The sequence below is a fragment of the Pteropus medius genome, unplaced genomic scaffold (genome assembly GCF_902729225.1).
Source record: "Pteropus medius unplaced genomic scaffold, Ma_sr-lr_union100, whole genome shotgun sequence".
In the NCBI taxonomy this organism is placed as follows: domain Eukaryota; kingdom Metazoa; phylum Chordata; class Mammalia; order Chiroptera; family Pteropodidae; genus Pteropus; species Pteropus medius.
This window is the reverse complement of record NW_024349800.1, coordinates 5,274,560-5,292,024: the sequence shown is the minus strand read 5'-3', so window position 1 is coordinate 5,292,024 and position 17,465 is coordinate 5,274,560. Positions and strand designations below refer to the sequence as shown.

The window sequence follows — 17,465 nt, the reverse complement described above, 5'->3', positions numbered from 1 at the left end:
GAATCCTAGAATATTCAGCCTTTTCAGACTGGCTTCTTTACTTAGTAATATACATTTAAGGTTCCTACACATGTCTTCATGGCTTGATAGCTCATTTCTTTTTAACGCTGAATAATAACTTATTTTTTAGATTTACCCATTGTTAGAGATTATGTAATCTTATATATCGAACTAAAGAAATAAGGTAATAGGATAGTTACATATCAGTCCTATCAGACAAGAGCATGTTTTCTTTTAAGGTTTTTAGGGCATTCCACAAATATTTAAATGTCTACTCTGTGTAAGGTACTGTGCAATTGGGATACAGAAAATATAAGATGTACTCCTTCAAGGTGCTCATTTTTAATTTGATGAAAAACAGCCTTGATGCATGAAAAACTAAGAAACACTACAAGACCTAAGTAGCAAATACAGAAGTACAAGAACTATCACTGTGAGTTAAGCAGAAACAAATAACAGTGAACTGACATGAACAGGGCCAGCTTCTAAAGTAAGTGAGTTTGGGCTGGACCTTGAGTGGGTAGTAGGATTATATCTTGTATCCTGGAGAAAAAAAAAAAAATCACACATCTAAAAGTAGGCATGTATAGGTAGTATTGTTTGTAGTAGCAGAAATGTAGAAATAATATAAATAATCAACAAGAAAATGGCTAACTGTTCTATCTATACTGAAAATTACTGTGCAGCAGTTAAATAGTGGAGACCCATATCTACTGACAAAATTTTCTAAGTAAATTGTTGAAATTGTTAAAAAAAAAAGTTATCTTCGTTTGGACTGCTATAATAAAATGCCACAAATTGGTAGTTTATAATACACAGAATTTATTTTTCACAGTTCTGGAAGCTGAAGTTCGAGATCAAGGTGCCAGTATAGTTGGGTGAGGGCCCTTTTGGGGCTGTAGACTTCTTATTATATGTTAGAAAGAGCTAGGGAGCTTTGTGGGTTCTCTTTTACCAAGAGCACTAATCCCATCACACTGAGATTTAAAATTTCAACATATGAAATTTGGAGGGACACAAACATTCAAACCATAACAAAGGAAGTTTCGAATAATATGTGTATTAGTTGGATTAAAAACAAACCAAGTTAGCTTACTGATAATACTGCATACTTTTATAAGTAAATTGTATATAAATCCATAGTAAAGGAAGGACAAACTGATAACAGTGGTTACAATAATAATTAAGCATTCATAAATCGCTTATGTAGTTAAAAGTAAAGAAAAATCTCAGGTGAAAATTTACTAAAACACTAGTAGTGGTTTCTTCTATATGGTGTTATTATTAACAAATTTTCTTATTCTTTATATTTTACTCTATTTTCTGAGTTTTTATAGGAATCATTTTATTGGAAAATGTTAAATTATATGAGTCATTTATAAATGGAGATAAATAATTGACAAATATTTCAAATTCTTACAAAATGGAATAGAAGAACAATTAGAATTTAATTAAGTGGAAAGATCAGGGAATTTGTGGGAGATGGTTGAGAGGGAAGGAAATCCAGAATGTCTTAGAAACTTTTTAAAGTTTTATAGAGCCATCAAGCACTGTCTTATGTGTTTAAGCCATTCATTCAAAAACTAAGGGCCTAGTAGGTGCCAGAATATCATTATGAGCATATTAGGTCCCTGCCCCTAAGTAACTTATGTTTTGATGAGGGGGATGCAGACAAGGAAAATAAAATATAGTTTAGTGAGGAAGAATCAGTTAGTAAGGTGGAGAAAGGAGTTAGCCAGGGTTGATAAGAGAAGGCTTTCTTAAAGAAATAGAAGTCTAAGCTGAGATTTGGAGTTAAGTGAAAGTAGTGTGAGGTGTCTAGAGAGGGAAAGCAGGGACCAGCACATGAAACACTTTGTAAACTATTTTAAGGACTTGATTTTATAATGTTTAAATATTTCATATATATCATGTTAGTTGTTAGGCACTTAGTAGGCACATAATAAACTCCCATCTCCTCTCTTTGCTTCTCTCTCTCATATGTATTCACTTCAGGTGATGGATGGCATGAGTTTTTTGGGGGGATATTAATGCAAACCTGAAAACATTGCTGATATAAAAGGAGGCAACCTTAATTTAGCATATTTTAAAAAGCTATGCCCAGTTTACCAAAATATTATTTGACATAATTGGCTGCTCTTTAAATCGGCCATCAAAATGAAAATGAGTTAGTTATGAAACTGAATACAATGAAGTATTCAAATTTTTTGATCAACAACTTTTAACTTCTAAGTAAATTGTACTATTTTCAGGGGTATTTATATTGACAGTAGCTTAGAGTTTTGTAAATAACTACACAAATTACTTCATCTTAGGTAAATAAAATGTGGTATCTGTTGTGGCATTCCCAAAAGAAATTCATTTTTTCAAGACAGAAATCTCATATCATTTAAGGGGCTTGAATTACCACAGGGAATCCTGAAACTGGCAGCAGTATTTACTAAACTTTTTGAAAATAGATTTCCTCCCTCTTTGCTTTGAAAGAATCATAACTTCTGTAAAGAGAGAACCTATCACATTATTATTTATAAATGATGGGTTATTCCCATTTGGGCAGGTTAAAGAAAAACTGGTTAACAAACAGGTGAAATTTAGAAAGAAGGAATGAATGAATTTTGTTACAATCTACATTCCCATTCACAAACAAAATAATATTCTGAACACTCTAAGTTTATAACATGTTTCTTCGTTGGCATGGAAGAACAATTTTACTTACCACTTGATTCACACCTCTGTGTTTTTAATTTGTGTTTTTTCCACTGCATGGAATGCCTGTCCGTGTTTTTGATCATTTGCAGAATTTGTATTCAACGTTAAAGACTCCACCTTTAAGACTTAAAGTTCATTTACTCCCTCCTGTGTGCCACTACTGTCCCTGCTATTATAGCATTTGCCACATTAATGACAGCTGTTTAAGTTTTCTATTTCCTTAGTAGATTGTGACATCCTTATGTGAAGGGAATATTTCGTTCCATACTGAGTGTCTGATGTCTTAAATGCTTGTTTAGCATGAATGAAAGGAGGCTTTCTGAAATGATGTGGTGTTGCATAACGAAAGACTATTGAAGGTTAAAGATTTATAGTTTTATTGATTGACTGGTAGCTAGCACGGCACAGTTACTTCTGTTGGGTTATCACCCACAGTGATATTTGAACAATAAGATTTATTTAATATAACTCTGTTACAAGACTGGAAGCTGGTTAAAACTCACAGTGGTATTTGAACAATAAGATTTATTTAATATAACTTTGTTAAAAGACTGGATACCAAAAAGATAAGGGAGGAACTACAAGCATATTACTACTTCAGATGTGCCAGGCTGAAGGGAAAGTCACTCATAAGTTGAAGTATAAAGGTTCAAGTTTTTAGAATGGAATAATTATTAAATTTACCAAAAAATTTACCTTAGTATCTTAAGTGTAGTGTATTTTTTTAGAGCATTTTAAATTATTAAAAATAGGAAGAAGCATGATGTAGTAGAAAAAGCAATGTAGTGAAATCTGATTTGGGATTCTAGTCCTGACTCAAATACCCACTCTTTGCTTCAAGGGAAGTTTGAAAACCTATTTAAACTTTTCTTTTCCTTCTCTGTAAAAGTATAGTTTGTAGTACATGATATTCAATAATACAAAACTTTAATATCAGTTTCTTTAAAAAATGTGTTTACAGACAAATTTTAAGAATGAAACTGGTACAAAGGGAGTTTTGAATATAGAAACCAGCTAAATTGAGACGACTGTTTAAATTTCATAAGTATTCATCCAAGGTATTTGTGATGTATTTTTTTAGTGGCAAAGCAAACCAGAAAACAGCATAATCCTAGTTTTGTAAAACAAACAAACATGTATGTGTTTGTATATTTGCAGGAACATATACAGTAAGGTAAAGTATTAATGTCACATATGATGGATAAAACTAGGACAATAAATTTTTTTTTTTTTTTACGTAATGAAGAAAAATTAAACTTAAAAGACCATTCCATAAAGACCATTTTGTGGCTTTGGAAGTAGATTATTATTTTACATACAAGTAAAAAAAATGTATTGGGGACTGGGGCCAACATGTCAAAGATGGGCTTTTTTTTTCTGTTTTTCATCTTTACTAAGTACTGTTATATGATGGAAAGAAGATGAGACCACTTAGTGATTGACGTTGAGCTCTTTAGTTATGATGGAGACAAGGTTCTTAATATGGGGTCTATAGATGAGCTTTAGGGGAATCCATGGATCATTTGGAATTGTATCAAAAATACTGTGTATGTCTATCTATTCATGTGTTTCATGTATTTCACTCTAGTGACTGAGTCCACAGCTTTTAACAGATTTACAAAGAGTGCATGATCCAAAAGGATAAGAACCACATGGACTGTTGTTGTCTGCCTTCTCACAGAATATAAAAAGTTGGGGATTTTCAGTTCAGACTACTGAAAATGACATTGTTTATTTGGGTCCTAGAGTTATATAATAGAATGATTGCAGAGCTATTGATTTTGCTCTAGGTTATGCTTTCTATCTTTCCTGCTATTCTTTTGTAACCTTTGATCTTGGTCTGCAATTTTCATACAAAAAGCTGCCAGATTCCTCAAAATGGGGAAAAGAAGATTTTTTTCAATTTTTTATCTTTTAATCAAGGAATTAGTTGCAATCAAGCACTCAAATGATTTTAATAGGTTTTGTATCATTTAAACAATTAGAGTTTTATCTTTATTTTAATAGGCAAAAAATGAGTAAGTTCCTTCTAGAAAAAAGACATCATCTATTTAATCCATGTCTTTTTATGTATATTTGGAACTTTGAAGATTTATACTCTGTTCAGTTCATGATTGATATTTAATGTGTACCTGGGTCTGTAGACTTCTGACATTTTTGATTCCTTTTATCTTCCTCTTTTTTGGGGGGTGGGGTTGGTGAAGTGAAGTTAGAAAGAGCCTTATAGCAATGATCCAGGATTCTACTTGCTTATATCAGAAGCATCCCATGTTTATGTTTAAGAACAGTATGTCTTTCTTTAAAGAATTTCATTATTTCCACACTGGCGTCTCATTAATTTTTCCTGTATTCCCAAGAAAAGTTTTCTGAGTCCTTGGTTTCATTCTGTATAGGAGAAAAATTGAGGTACTTTTCCTGTTAAAACACACACGCACACACACACACACACGCACACACGCACACACACAGATTCTCTGTCAACCTACTTTTCAGCTGGAATTAAGTTTCAATTGATTAAATATTAGGTTACATCGCATAGTCTGAACTTAGATGTGAAGGAGACATCACTTTCAGTCATAGTTGTTGATCTAAAAGATTTTTTTAGCTTTAGAAGTTCACAAAAAGTTTACTTATATATGTTCAACCTTTTTCCATTTAAGGTTTTTGGAATAAAAATTTTATATATACATTTTGATTAGAATAATTTTTTGGTGCCTTGGCATCCTGTTATTTTGGTATATCTTTTCTGCTCTTCCTGAAGTAGTATGAAATATGTGTGTGTCATTTTAGGTGAATTTTTAAAAATTGTACATCATAGTTGGTGATAATTCGAAACCAGTAGTGTGTGATATGAACATAGTTGAGAATAACCATTGCATAAATATCTACTTTTCATTTTAAATTCCTTTTTCCCTTTTCTTACCTGAAGAAAAAAATATAGTAACACTATATGGTTTACTCATAATAATATTGGGGTTTTAGAGAAGATTCCTGCTTTACTTATCTGAACAGTAAGGATATTAATACAAGTTTCACAGGGTCATTTGCAAAATCACTGAGATAATAGATGTGAAATGCCTAACAGTGACTGACTGTACATGGTAAGTTCATTCCTCCAAAGGCTGTATGCAGCATAAGACATAATCATGTTTACAGGGAATTGAGAGTCACTGGAGCAGGGAAAAATTAATAAATGCCAACAAGTTCTGCCCTGGTTAAGTTATTAAATTCGTTAAGAAGTAATGAACAATTCAGAGAGAAGCATGTCGAGTGGAAAGTTTCATTAAATGAAGCTTTATCCTTACATTAGTTGTATGGAAGCAGAATCACATAGGAAGAGACTGGCAAACGATAGCAAAGTATTTTTTTACTTTTGGAACTACTCTCATGATTACCATTTTTCATACCTTTTTACCTGCATTAATTCACCCTGAGTTCCTTTTGTTTCATCTGTAGATTTTTAAAAGTTACATTGTTCTAATGTGTGGGGACCATCACCCCAGGAGGTAGCTTTAATTTGTTGAACTTGCTAACAAAGTTGAAGTCACCCTTGGAGTATGCCTCTCTGCACCTGACATTCTTTCCCAGGGTGGGACCCCTCCCTGTGAATAAGAGGAAAGGCTTGGCCAATTACCATAGACAAAGCCGGACAGCTGCCGAGCCCAGCTGGGAGGAGTTTCCTTCTCTGAGCAGAGCTGGTACATTCGGAGGCTATTTGCCACGTCCTTTCATTCACACCATTTTACCCAGCAGATTACCAGAGGTGGAGATTGAGAAGGGGTGTTGCTATTTGCTGGAGGCTCCCCTGTACTGACAGGACTTCTGGATGGGAGGAATTGCTGCAGTTGCCAGTTTTCTACTAGAGGCAGAAGCTTTCAGACCCGGGTGTGCCACTCCTCCTCCCACACAGCCCAGAACATCAGGTCCATCGTCCCTGGAGTCTCTAGTTTCACCACAGCGGCATCCTGGGCTAATGGTTTGTTGGAAAGGGAAGGGGTGGTCCTTCTGTCTGGACCCCTCACGGCTGACTCACAGGAAGTGCTAGCAGAGCTTGGCACTGGGCGAAGCTGCTCCAGGATTCTGCCTCTCCCTGCATTGGTCCACCCACCCTCTCCGACGTAGGCTTTGCAGTGTCTCCCGATAGAACAATGAAGTGGTTCCAAGTTTGCTAAGACTCCCAGGGAAATTCTTTGGACTTCTGTGACAGTCTTCAAAATGTTTTGCCACAGACTTTTCCAAGAAGCTGTTTTTTAAAAAGTCCGTCCTTCGTGGATTGCTTTGTCTGAAGATTACTCAGGGTGACCATGGTCCAGCGCTTTAACCTCAGGAGGCAGCTATCCAAGGTGGGTAGCTTGGGTAGCCTTGTGTGTATGTTTAAGGGAAACTCACTAGCTTCGCAGGGCTTCCTTTTTCTCTAGAACTGTTCTGTCAAGCCTGCCTTCCCTCAGGCACTAAGGAGGGGCTGGGGAAGGAAGCGTTGCCTTTTGTTCTTTCCTCTGACAGACACAAAGGTTTAAGGCTCACTGTGCTGGCAACCCCAGGTTTTGTTCCCCTAAAACTATAACTGTCATCTGTGAATATGGAGGAAGTTGTAGTTTTCATCTCAGATAGAATTTCCAGAGGGTATGCTTGAAAGAGAGAATAGTGAGTAAAAAGTGCATATTTAATTAGCAGTTAATCTAACAGCTTGTTGATCAAGATGAGAAAACCTTATTGGACTGTGGAATCAGTGCTTTCTTACAAAATTTATTAAGTATTAAACTGGGGAAAACTACCATAAAATAGTTTAATAAACAAGACCTGCATGAAAATGTTAAAATGAGCAGCTGTGTTAAACTTGCATACTTAATGAAGGAGTATATGAAAAGCAGTCACCAGAGGCTCCCAAATCAATTTTTACAGAGTTCTGCTTGATAAATAGGTTTCCTGTATGCAGTTGTTTTTTTTTTAGGGGGAGGGAATTCTTTTAATCTAAGAAAATCAGACAAAATTTTTAAAAAAGTGAAGTCCTTTTTGAAGAGAGGCGACTTATTTTATGAATCAGCCCTGGCAATGGCCAGCCTTCTCTTGACTGTCTTTGAACTCTCTTTTTAGCAAGTGCAGAAACTAATTTGGGAAAAGGTGTGCTGAGAACTGAACTTTATTCCAAAAGTCATTTTGTTCTTTAAAAGCTCTGTTTTAAAAATGTAGCATTTGGTTGCTAAATTGTGTCACAGTTCATTCCTTGTAGACAGAAGCTTAAACAAATAGTAAATCAGTTGGCATTCTTCACTTCTTTGGTTGTTAGTCAGAGTTGTTAAATCTTGAAATGTGTTATTATCTTGAGGGGAAAACCATTAGTTCTTCACAGGTGACCTCATTGTAGAATGTGTGCACTTAAGCGAAAATGAACAAAGCTCTTGCCTCCATCTCCATGTCAGATCTCACCTTTTATCTGGGGTCTCCAGATTTAAATAAATTTCTCTTGCTTTCCTTCTTCCCTTTCTAGGTGAGGAGGAAGGATGATAGGAGGCCCTCAAATTTCTCCTAAACAATAAAAATAATTTTTGTTTCTCCTTCAACAATCTCTAGTTCATGTATTTTTAAATATGTTAGTACATTTAAAAAGCAGATGTATAGATTGTGACATTTCTGCACAAGAGTATCTGAAATATTTGAGAGCCAGGTGATAATTTTCTAATTAGAAAATAACATCATTCTAGGTATTTTGCTACGAATATTTCTCTCCCAATTATTTTTTGAACTTAAACTACTGTTTTCATTCTATACTACATATATGACTGTGTTTATAGAAAAGAAACTTTTTGGGGAATTAGGAGCACATCTTCATTGTAACATGAAAAAATAAAAGGTATATTATATAAAAACAAAGTGGAAAACTCTATAAATTTTTTTTTTCTAATATCCCTCTCCTCCATTTTAAGGTGGTTTCTGGGTCCTATACTAGATGGACAGGACCAAATCTAAGAAAATTTGTTTTCTTATTAAATGCCCTTAACATAGTATATGTTTAGTAATGAATTAAAAAATAATATTCTTGTTTTGGTCAGTATGGCACTGTAAAATGAGGGAGAAACTGAATAGTTATGTCATTAAGTTTTTTTTAATTGCAGTGAATGTGCTATGCCTCTATTCTGTTCTTTTCAGCTAAATCCATATGTTGCCTGAGAACAGAGGACCTGTTGTATCCCAGTTTATGATATTTCTGGCACACATTGAACACTCAAAGTGAAATGGTTTTTTTGTAAGTCAGTAACAGTTGAACAATGGCAATTTCATGTGGTCCCAACTTTAATAACAAGTATTTTTGCCAATAAAAAATAATGTTCCACAAGTATAGAGTGGTCTTAAGGAGATCTCATATTTCAAAAAGCACGTGCATATTTTGACAAAAAGAAGTACTCAAGTGATCATTTTTAATTCTATTGGAAATTTTTTGAAAGAAATATTTATAAATATTTTTAGTGATTTTAGACCTAATGTCTAAATTGGATGCTTTTTGTCTTAAGTTTAAGTGACACTAGATAGTTTCCCTATGCAAATTATTCTTCTAGGCTATTGGATGTTCGCAAGTAAACTAAAAAACAAGAAATAGATTAAGAAATTGAAATAGATGAAGTAAAAACTTTCATTTTTAAAGATAAATGCTATTCTTTTTGACCAGATCACAGTTACCTGACTCTCAGAAAAGTTCTCTTTTCCTTGCCATTTTAGATTATTTTCTTCCTTTATCATTTTATCACATGTGACTTTAAAAAATATTCACTAAGGAAAGCTTTTTCTTCTTGCCCTAAGTCCTCTGCTTGAGTGAGCTAGCCAAAATAGTCTGAAACCTGACAATGTGGACATTTCATTTAATTCTTCTGATGATCTTTCAGGTTAGGTGGTATCAGCTTCATTTTGTCATTAAAGAAACAGGTTCCAAGGAATTAAGTCTTTTGCTCAATGATGAGCAGGTGGTAGAGTCACGTTCCAACAGGTCTAACTCTAAACTCATTTTGTTTCCCCATACCAATTGCCTTGAAAAACTTATGGTGTATTAATCATTCTATCATGATCTCTGATATTGCTCCATAAGTTTATCCATGCTTATGGAAAACAGTATAGTAAATAACTTTGGTAACTTCCTTAGAGCATCCTTTTCCCAGAGAGCTGAAATTAGTATCTGGTAGGGTTTAAATTTATAAGTCAGACTTAGTGTTTTCCACAATTAAAGTTGTTTGCTTTGGCTAGAGACACATAGATTAGAATAAGATGATTGATTTAAAAAGCCATATTAAATTTGGTTGAAACTTAGTTGCATGCATTTATAAGAAACTTTAAAATTGTACTGCTTTTTAAAAAACTTCTATTAAGGAGAAAAATTTAAGTTTCTATAATAATGTTTAAGGGATGAAATATAGAGTTAGACATTCAGAAAGTCTTGTCTTTACTCACTCTATCTAGCTCTTCTCCCCCCGCCCCCAAATCTTTAAATGGCTAATGGAAAATTAGTTTTTTCCTTCTTTTCCTTTTAGAAGGTATGATGAAAAATGAGGTTTTGAAAAAATGGTTTTAAGATTATTTCATTAAAATAATACACTCATTTTGCTTTTGAATGATGATAATTTCCATAGTTCAAAATTAAAAATTATATAACTGAAATCTTGCTTCCAACCATGTCTTTTCAACTAATTCCTATCCCTCCCTCCACCGGTGACCAGTTTCTTGTTTATCCTTCATTTGTTAATGTATGCAAGAAAATAGGAACATATATTTTGACCTTTCTAAAACTAGAGAAATGCTAAACAATTTGTTTTAAGATAATTGCTTGAACTTTAATTTTTCCAGAAATGGAACTGAGTAGTTACCTCAGTTTGCGGTTCACATTTATTTTCATGTTTTCATGAGAGACTTTCTTCAGAACAGGTATAACCACACAGAATCCACTTTCTATTAAAATAACAGCAAATCAATGATGATTTGATTATTTTTCAATCATCTACATTTTCTTTTCTACCCATTTTTTGCTATATTACAATTTTTATACTGTAGAAAATCATGGAAGATAAAAAATCATACTCATATATCCCGAGATGACCTGTGAAAAGATTAATAGCCAAGAAATGGAAGTTGTGATCAACCCTCCTCCCCCCACCAGTTCTGCTGTTGATTTATTGAAATTATTTAATCTAGACTTCTAGAGCACTTGAAAATATTTTTATATAAAAAATGTTATTCTTGTCCTTTCTACATTTGATAGTGTCTTGTTATTTGGTAGCAGTTTGGTATCAGCTTAAGAAACTTAAGATTTAGAGATGTGTTCATCATATTTTGAATTTTTAAAGAAACTTTTTTCAAAAGTAGTTTCCTTTGAATTTCTACCTGATTTCTTTTGGGTTTATGACCTGTGATAATATACATGACTAACTTAATCTTTCTGTGAATATATTCTTATTAGTAAAAGGAATAGGGCTATCTCATTTCTATCTTAAGGAAATTAAATTGGGTCTTTTAAAAGTATTTTGATGGCTAAAATGGTACATTTTATGTATACTTTACCACAATTTTTAAAAAAGTATTTTGAATCCTTTTAATGATAAGTACTATATGGATACCATGAAGAAGTATAATATATAATTAACTTGAATACATAGGCAAGGGAGTCAGTATTGGATGGGTACTTTTGAGTAATAAAAATGCATAAAACATCTCTCTTTTATGCTATTTTTATTTAATTAACTTTCTCTAAGTTAATTCAGACATTGACTAGCTTCATATTTGGAAATAAAATGTTTATATTTTGCTAGCAGTTAAATGTTACATCTTCCTGTTAATCATTAACCCACTTTTAGGAGGCTTAATTCAGGTAGTGTCATCAGCATTATAGGACCATTCTGATGGTATTACCTAACTAAAATGGGAAGGTTGATGATGCTCTTCTGTTCTATGAAATGAGATTCTTAGTAAGATCAATTTCCATATATTGTAGATGTGGTAGAAATAGGTAAGGAATAGAGAATGACTTTCCTATTTAAATTTGTTGGCAATAATTGGTTAAAATAGAGAAACTAATTTAGAAATATGTGTATTATAACAAATATTTTCATGATACAGATGCCAGTTTAAATTTAAAAAATAATAAAAGGTTATTGACTAGATCTTAGAGAATGGAACACACTACTTAGAGAAGATTGTCAAATTTCCTCGAAAGTGTGTTGCTTTTTTGTTTTTTAAGTACACAACTCTCATTTGGTGTTGAGTATCATTTTCTTGGGAGAGATGACTTTATTAAATGGTTCAGTTAGATGATTCTTTGAAGTTGGAATATGTTTACGAAGTGCCGTTGAAAATCAGCGATCTTATATACTTCAAAGTGCCTTGAAACTATAAAGGACTATATTAATTTAAGAATTTAAGGTGATGGTATTTTCATTATTTTGTCATTTTGTAAGTATTTTTGAAAAGAAGTGATTGTTTTTTAAAACTGGTCTTTGAAATACACTCACATACCCGCCCCCACTCCTTTTATAAAACATATAGGCTATCTTTGGATAGGTAATAGCGATTGCCTCTGGGAAGAGGATCTGGGAGACTTGGTTTGTGAGTAGGCGGGAGACTTGCCCTTTAAAACTACTTACCATGTATGTACAGTTTCTTAAATAATAGCCCTAGTCAAATATGTTAAAAGTTCACAGTGTAGAAATGCATGTCAGGCTCATTATTCTTCAGTGAAAATCATTGCCAATAGTTTACTTAAAGGTTAATGATTAAAAGATTATATTCTTCTGGGCTTAGTACTTTATCCCAACTATCCATGTTATTCACAGATTGAAGATAACCTCTGTATGTATGTAACACATGAGTTTGTAGTGTAGAATTACTAATCCTTTAAAAATTCTTTAAATGTAGTAAACAATACTACACCAAAAGCACATTTTGAGAATGGTGTGTAAAGGCAGGAACACTTGTTATATCTATATACAGAAGCTGCATGTAATAATATGAAATATTCTTATTTGTTCTTAATCATTTTGGCTTACATGAGAAAATGAAAAGAATTTGCCCTTTCAGACACCCTAGGGTTAGTTAGGACTTAACCTCTGCTATATATACATGGACCTGTGACAGAATCTTGCAAAACATGTTGAATAAGAAGAATACAATGCAGATGGAACTTGTCTTGTGGTAGCACATACAGTCTTTATTAAATCTCAGTCTGTTCCATCAAATGTTTTATAAGAATCAGATCACTATGTCTGTCTTTACTGAAAATTTACTGTTTGAGAAGAATACATCTTAAAGCCAGCAGTATCTAAAACCCAAAGGTAGTAAATATAAACAAGGTGTATCTTCTCATTACCTGGATTCTAACATGTAAGTGCATGATCAATTCATGCACTTACATGTTAGAATCCAGGTAATGAGAAGATACACCTTTCTTCTACCTCCTCCTCTTCAGGAGAAAATTTGAAATTTCTTTATGAAAACAGACATTCCTCTCAATGGAAATTTATACATAACAAATTTTTCTTCACGTGATGCTATATTGGAACTCAAGTCCTTTTTCTTAGACAAAAAGCTTTCCTCTTAAGGAAAAGTTTGTCAGCTGAGAATATAATGTAGGTAAACAAGCTTTTCATTTTTACAAAATTAATAATAAGTAATATACATTTCAAAAAGGGAATTACCTCTTCCTTTGAACCTGAAATGGGCTTGAAAAGCCCTGTAGAGGAAGTAGAGTTTTAGCTGTACCTGAAGGATTTGGATCAGTGGTTCTCAACTTTCCCTTCCCCTGATACCTCCAACATACGGCAAAAATGTGACTTAAGCTCGAGATAGTAGTAATTTGTGGGGGTTGAATTGAAAAACCCTTCACCAATCTGATGCATACTCTGGGAGGAACCCTTTCCTTTGCAAATCTCTGATATAGGTAGATGGGGAGGTCAGGAGAAAGATATTCCAGGAAGGGGGAGGATCACCAGATAAGATTTTGTTGAGAGGGAGAGGCATGTCACATATGTTATATTTAGGGAGTTCTAATATGAACATCTTTTCAAAAATCTAAAGTAAGAGTTTGTATTTTCTGTGGGTAAGTTAAAAAGGTGATGAGTTGTCAAACTAAATGCCTTAACTTCTGTGGACAGGGGTAAATCCAGGAAACTCTCTTCTAGATAATATATGTGGGTTCTTTTAATATTACCGCTTAGTATATGGAATTTTGACTGAAAAGTCTTAGCATGCCTGTCTAACATTGTTTCCCTGTCTTCTAATCATTTGAAGATAGACATTAAAATGATGAAATACCTGAATATAACTGCCCATTCTCTTTTAGGTGCAGTGTGTGTTGAGGTTTTAGGAAACTAGCCGTAAAGATTGGTCCCAATTTAACATATTCTCTATGAACACAATTGGAAATCTGACCCAGTCTATTCAGTATCTACTGGTGAATGATAATTTGAGTTTTGAATCTTAAGAAATAATATTATTGATCACTGTATTCAGATGACATCTAACCACTGAAACTCAAAGTTTAGAGCGTATAATATAAATTCTATGTGTATTCTAACTTGGAGACAAGTTAGAACATAGTAAATGGAGTTAATAGGTTGTATATAAAGATAAATATCTATTTCATTTCTTACTTTCTTTTACTCATACCACTTCAACTATAACCCTTCCTTGCTGTTTTTCAAATGTATCACAGTCCTGCTTCTGGTCTTTTGCACTTCTTTCTTCTGCCTGTTAGGCTTTTTTCCCTAGGTATCTGCATGGATGACTCTCATATATCCTTGAAGTCTCAACTCAGAGGTCTTTTTTCAGCAAGGCTCTGACTGACTGTTCCTTAAAATGGTGAAACCACTCCCTACACACACACACACTTTCCCCCCAATATTTCTTATTTCTCTTTTCAGTTTCTTTTTTTCTTCCCTCTCTAATATATTTATCATTTTTCTTATTTTTGTCCCCTTCCCCCGCACCCTGTAAACTTTATGGTAAGGACATTTATCTGTTTTGTTTACTTCTATATATAGGAACTTAGAATAGTGTCTGGTACCTGATAAGTGCTAAATAAATATTTGTTTCATGAATGAATTTGAGTATAAAGGATAATCAAAAAGAGGCTAGCTTCCTTGTCTACTTTCTTCCATCTGTTCCCGTACTACCATTACCATCCCCACTTCAGGTTACTTCTAGCCTCCCTTTTGCTGCAGAGTGATCGCATATGTGATAAAACTTGCCACGTAGTAGACACCAAATAAGTATTTGTTGAATCTCTGCTAATATTATCTTCTTTCCCAGATATCATACAAGTCTAAAAATCAGAAATGACAATAAATTGGAAATCTCACTCCGGTTCTTAAATTATAGATATCCACATTTCTAAATTAATCTTTTTGATATGATAACAAGAGCCCAGAAGTAGAAAACCAGAGTTTTTCTATTCTTTGTGATTTTAGACAGATATTTCTCTGTGCTTCAGTTCCTGAATCTTAAAATGGAATAATGATATTTATTATTATCATCCCATAGAAACGTGTAAACAATGGATGCGAATATATTTGGAATGGTATTTAAAACAAATATAAGGTGATAATCCAGACCACATCTTACAACTATCAGGCACTTTTAAATAGTCAAGGTCACTAAAGTGACTTTTGTTCCTGTTTTTCTGTTTAGATATATGTTGGAAAGTAGATGTCCCCCTGACCCCATAAATAAAGCTCTGTGTCAAGGAGTGGTAACCTACCACCTTTAATAAGTGCTATATCATGTGGGAAAAAAAATGATCACAAATGATAGAGCTGTAGTGACTATTGGAAAGTTTTCTGTTTTCTGACTGTATTTTTCTTACTTTGAGATTTAGAAAATTGTTCCTCTATTGATTTTGTTATGTAGACTCCTGCATAAACATCACTACTTAGAAACATCCTAGTGAAATTTCCTTTCTTTGTTATTAGATATTTAAGTAATATAGAGACTATTAGGGAATTTGACATTTTTCAGAATCTTGCTAAACTGAGCAGGACTCATATACATCTGAAGAGGATAGTGCATAATAATTGAGCTTGTCTCTAGGTTTGACAAACTTAACCCAGCCGTTAACAACAAAAACACATTTGTGTTTGACTAGGTAAAGTTTTAAATATATATAGTGGCTTCGAGAGCCACCTTGCCTGTTTTTCAAGTTAAGGGAAGGGCAAAAGGCTGCTATAAAATAGCTTATTTTAAGGGACAGTCTAAATGGAATTCCCTATTCTGGTTTCTACATTAGCTGAGTGTTTAAACAACTTTTCATCCTCTACCATTAAAGTTGTCAGGAATCGTGCTTTAGCTGAAATATGGAAGCTCTTTATGTATCACTAGCTTCCAATATTTCCTATGTCTAGCTTCAGATAAAACAGAAAAGGAAATAACAAACCACAACTCATATGATAAACTAATAGTACTCAGCAATCACCTGAAAATCATAGAAAAGATATTGGCGCACATGCCTAAGAGATGTCCTTCTCTTTTTTCTAATTCCTTCTACTCCAGTAAAAGTAGTTCCCCATGAGTCAAGGAGTAGGCAGTGATAGACACTGTTATAAGTACCACTCTAATTCTACAGCTTTGAAAACTTGAAAATATAGGCCATCACTTTGGGATTGTTGCTAATTTTACCTGAGCCACTCCTCTACATATGCTTTGCCAGAGTCCCCATTGTCCTCTATATTGCTAAATCCAATGATGAGTTCTTAGTTTTCATCTTGATTTTCAGCAACATTTAGCATATGAGTCACTCTGTCCTCAGTGAAACACTTTCTTTACTTGGCTTTAGGATACCACACTCATTGTGTCCCCTACTACCTGCACCTCACTAGTTGTTTAATCTGTCTTCTTTCCTGACCTTTAAATTAATATTGTTATAGCCTAGACTTAGTCCAATTTACTACTTTCTTGGTGATTTCATCCAGTCTTATGGCGTTAGATACCATCTATATGTTGACAATTCTCAAATGTATGTTCCCAGTCCTGATCTTTCCTTTCAACTCTAGACCTGTTTATTCAGTTGCCTATTTGATATCTCCAGTAGGATGTCTAATGGACATTTCAAACTTAATATGTCCAAAACTAAGTTTTTGGTATCCTCTCCCCTCTCTGGTTCTCTTTCCTCTTCTCAATTAATGGCACCTCCATCCTTCAGGCCCAGAATCCTTGAGTCATCTTTGATACCTTTTTCTTATTTCCAGTATATCAGCAGATCCTCTTGGTCCACTTTAAATCTAAAATTTGCCTATTTCTGGTCTCCGCTACCATTCTCTTTCACTTGTATTATTGCATTAACCTTTTAGTCACCCAGCATCCACTCTTGCCCCACTAGAGTTTATCCTTATCACAATAGAGAAAGTCATACTGCTAAAACTGAAGCCAGATGATGTTATTCCTGTTATCTTCTAGTGTCTGTTCTTTTTCACTCACTTCTATATGGTATTTAGGGCCCTCTGTATTCGGTTTCTCCATTAACTCTTCTGACCTTATATGCTGTTCTTCCCTTGCTCATTCTGTTCCAGCCATACCGACCCCCTTAATGTTCTTGGAACATACCATGCATAGTCTTCCCTCAGAACCTTTGCCCTCTGCCAGGAATGCTCTTCCTCTGGATAGCTGTTAACATTCATGAGACCTTCCCTGAGCACTTTAAAATATAAAATTACAGTATCCCCTTGCTGTATTTTTTATCTCCAGCATTTATTACCTTCTAATATACTATAACTCTAATATATATAATTTAC

At 33.8% G+C, this 17,465-nt stretch overlaps 1 protein-coding gene across 6 annotated transcripts in view; it reads left to right on the top strand.

The window, feature by feature from the left end:
* Positions 1-17,465, top strand: part of TMCC1 (transmembrane and coiled-coil domain family 1) — a 185,180-nt gene that overhangs the window by 81,182 nt on the left and 86,533 nt on the right. Inside the window, exon 1 of one of the 6 annotated variants that reach the window (XM_039886813.1) lies at positions 5,573-7,052. The exons of the other annotated variants lie outside the window; for them this stretch is intronic. Coding sequence (XP_039742747.1) covers positions 7,014-7,052 — 39 coding nt within the window. The 5' untranslated portion in view covers positions 5,573-7,013. Of the gene's footprint in view, positions 1-5,572; positions 7,053-17,465 lie in introns of those variants that run through there. 6 annotated transcript variants of the gene reach the window in all.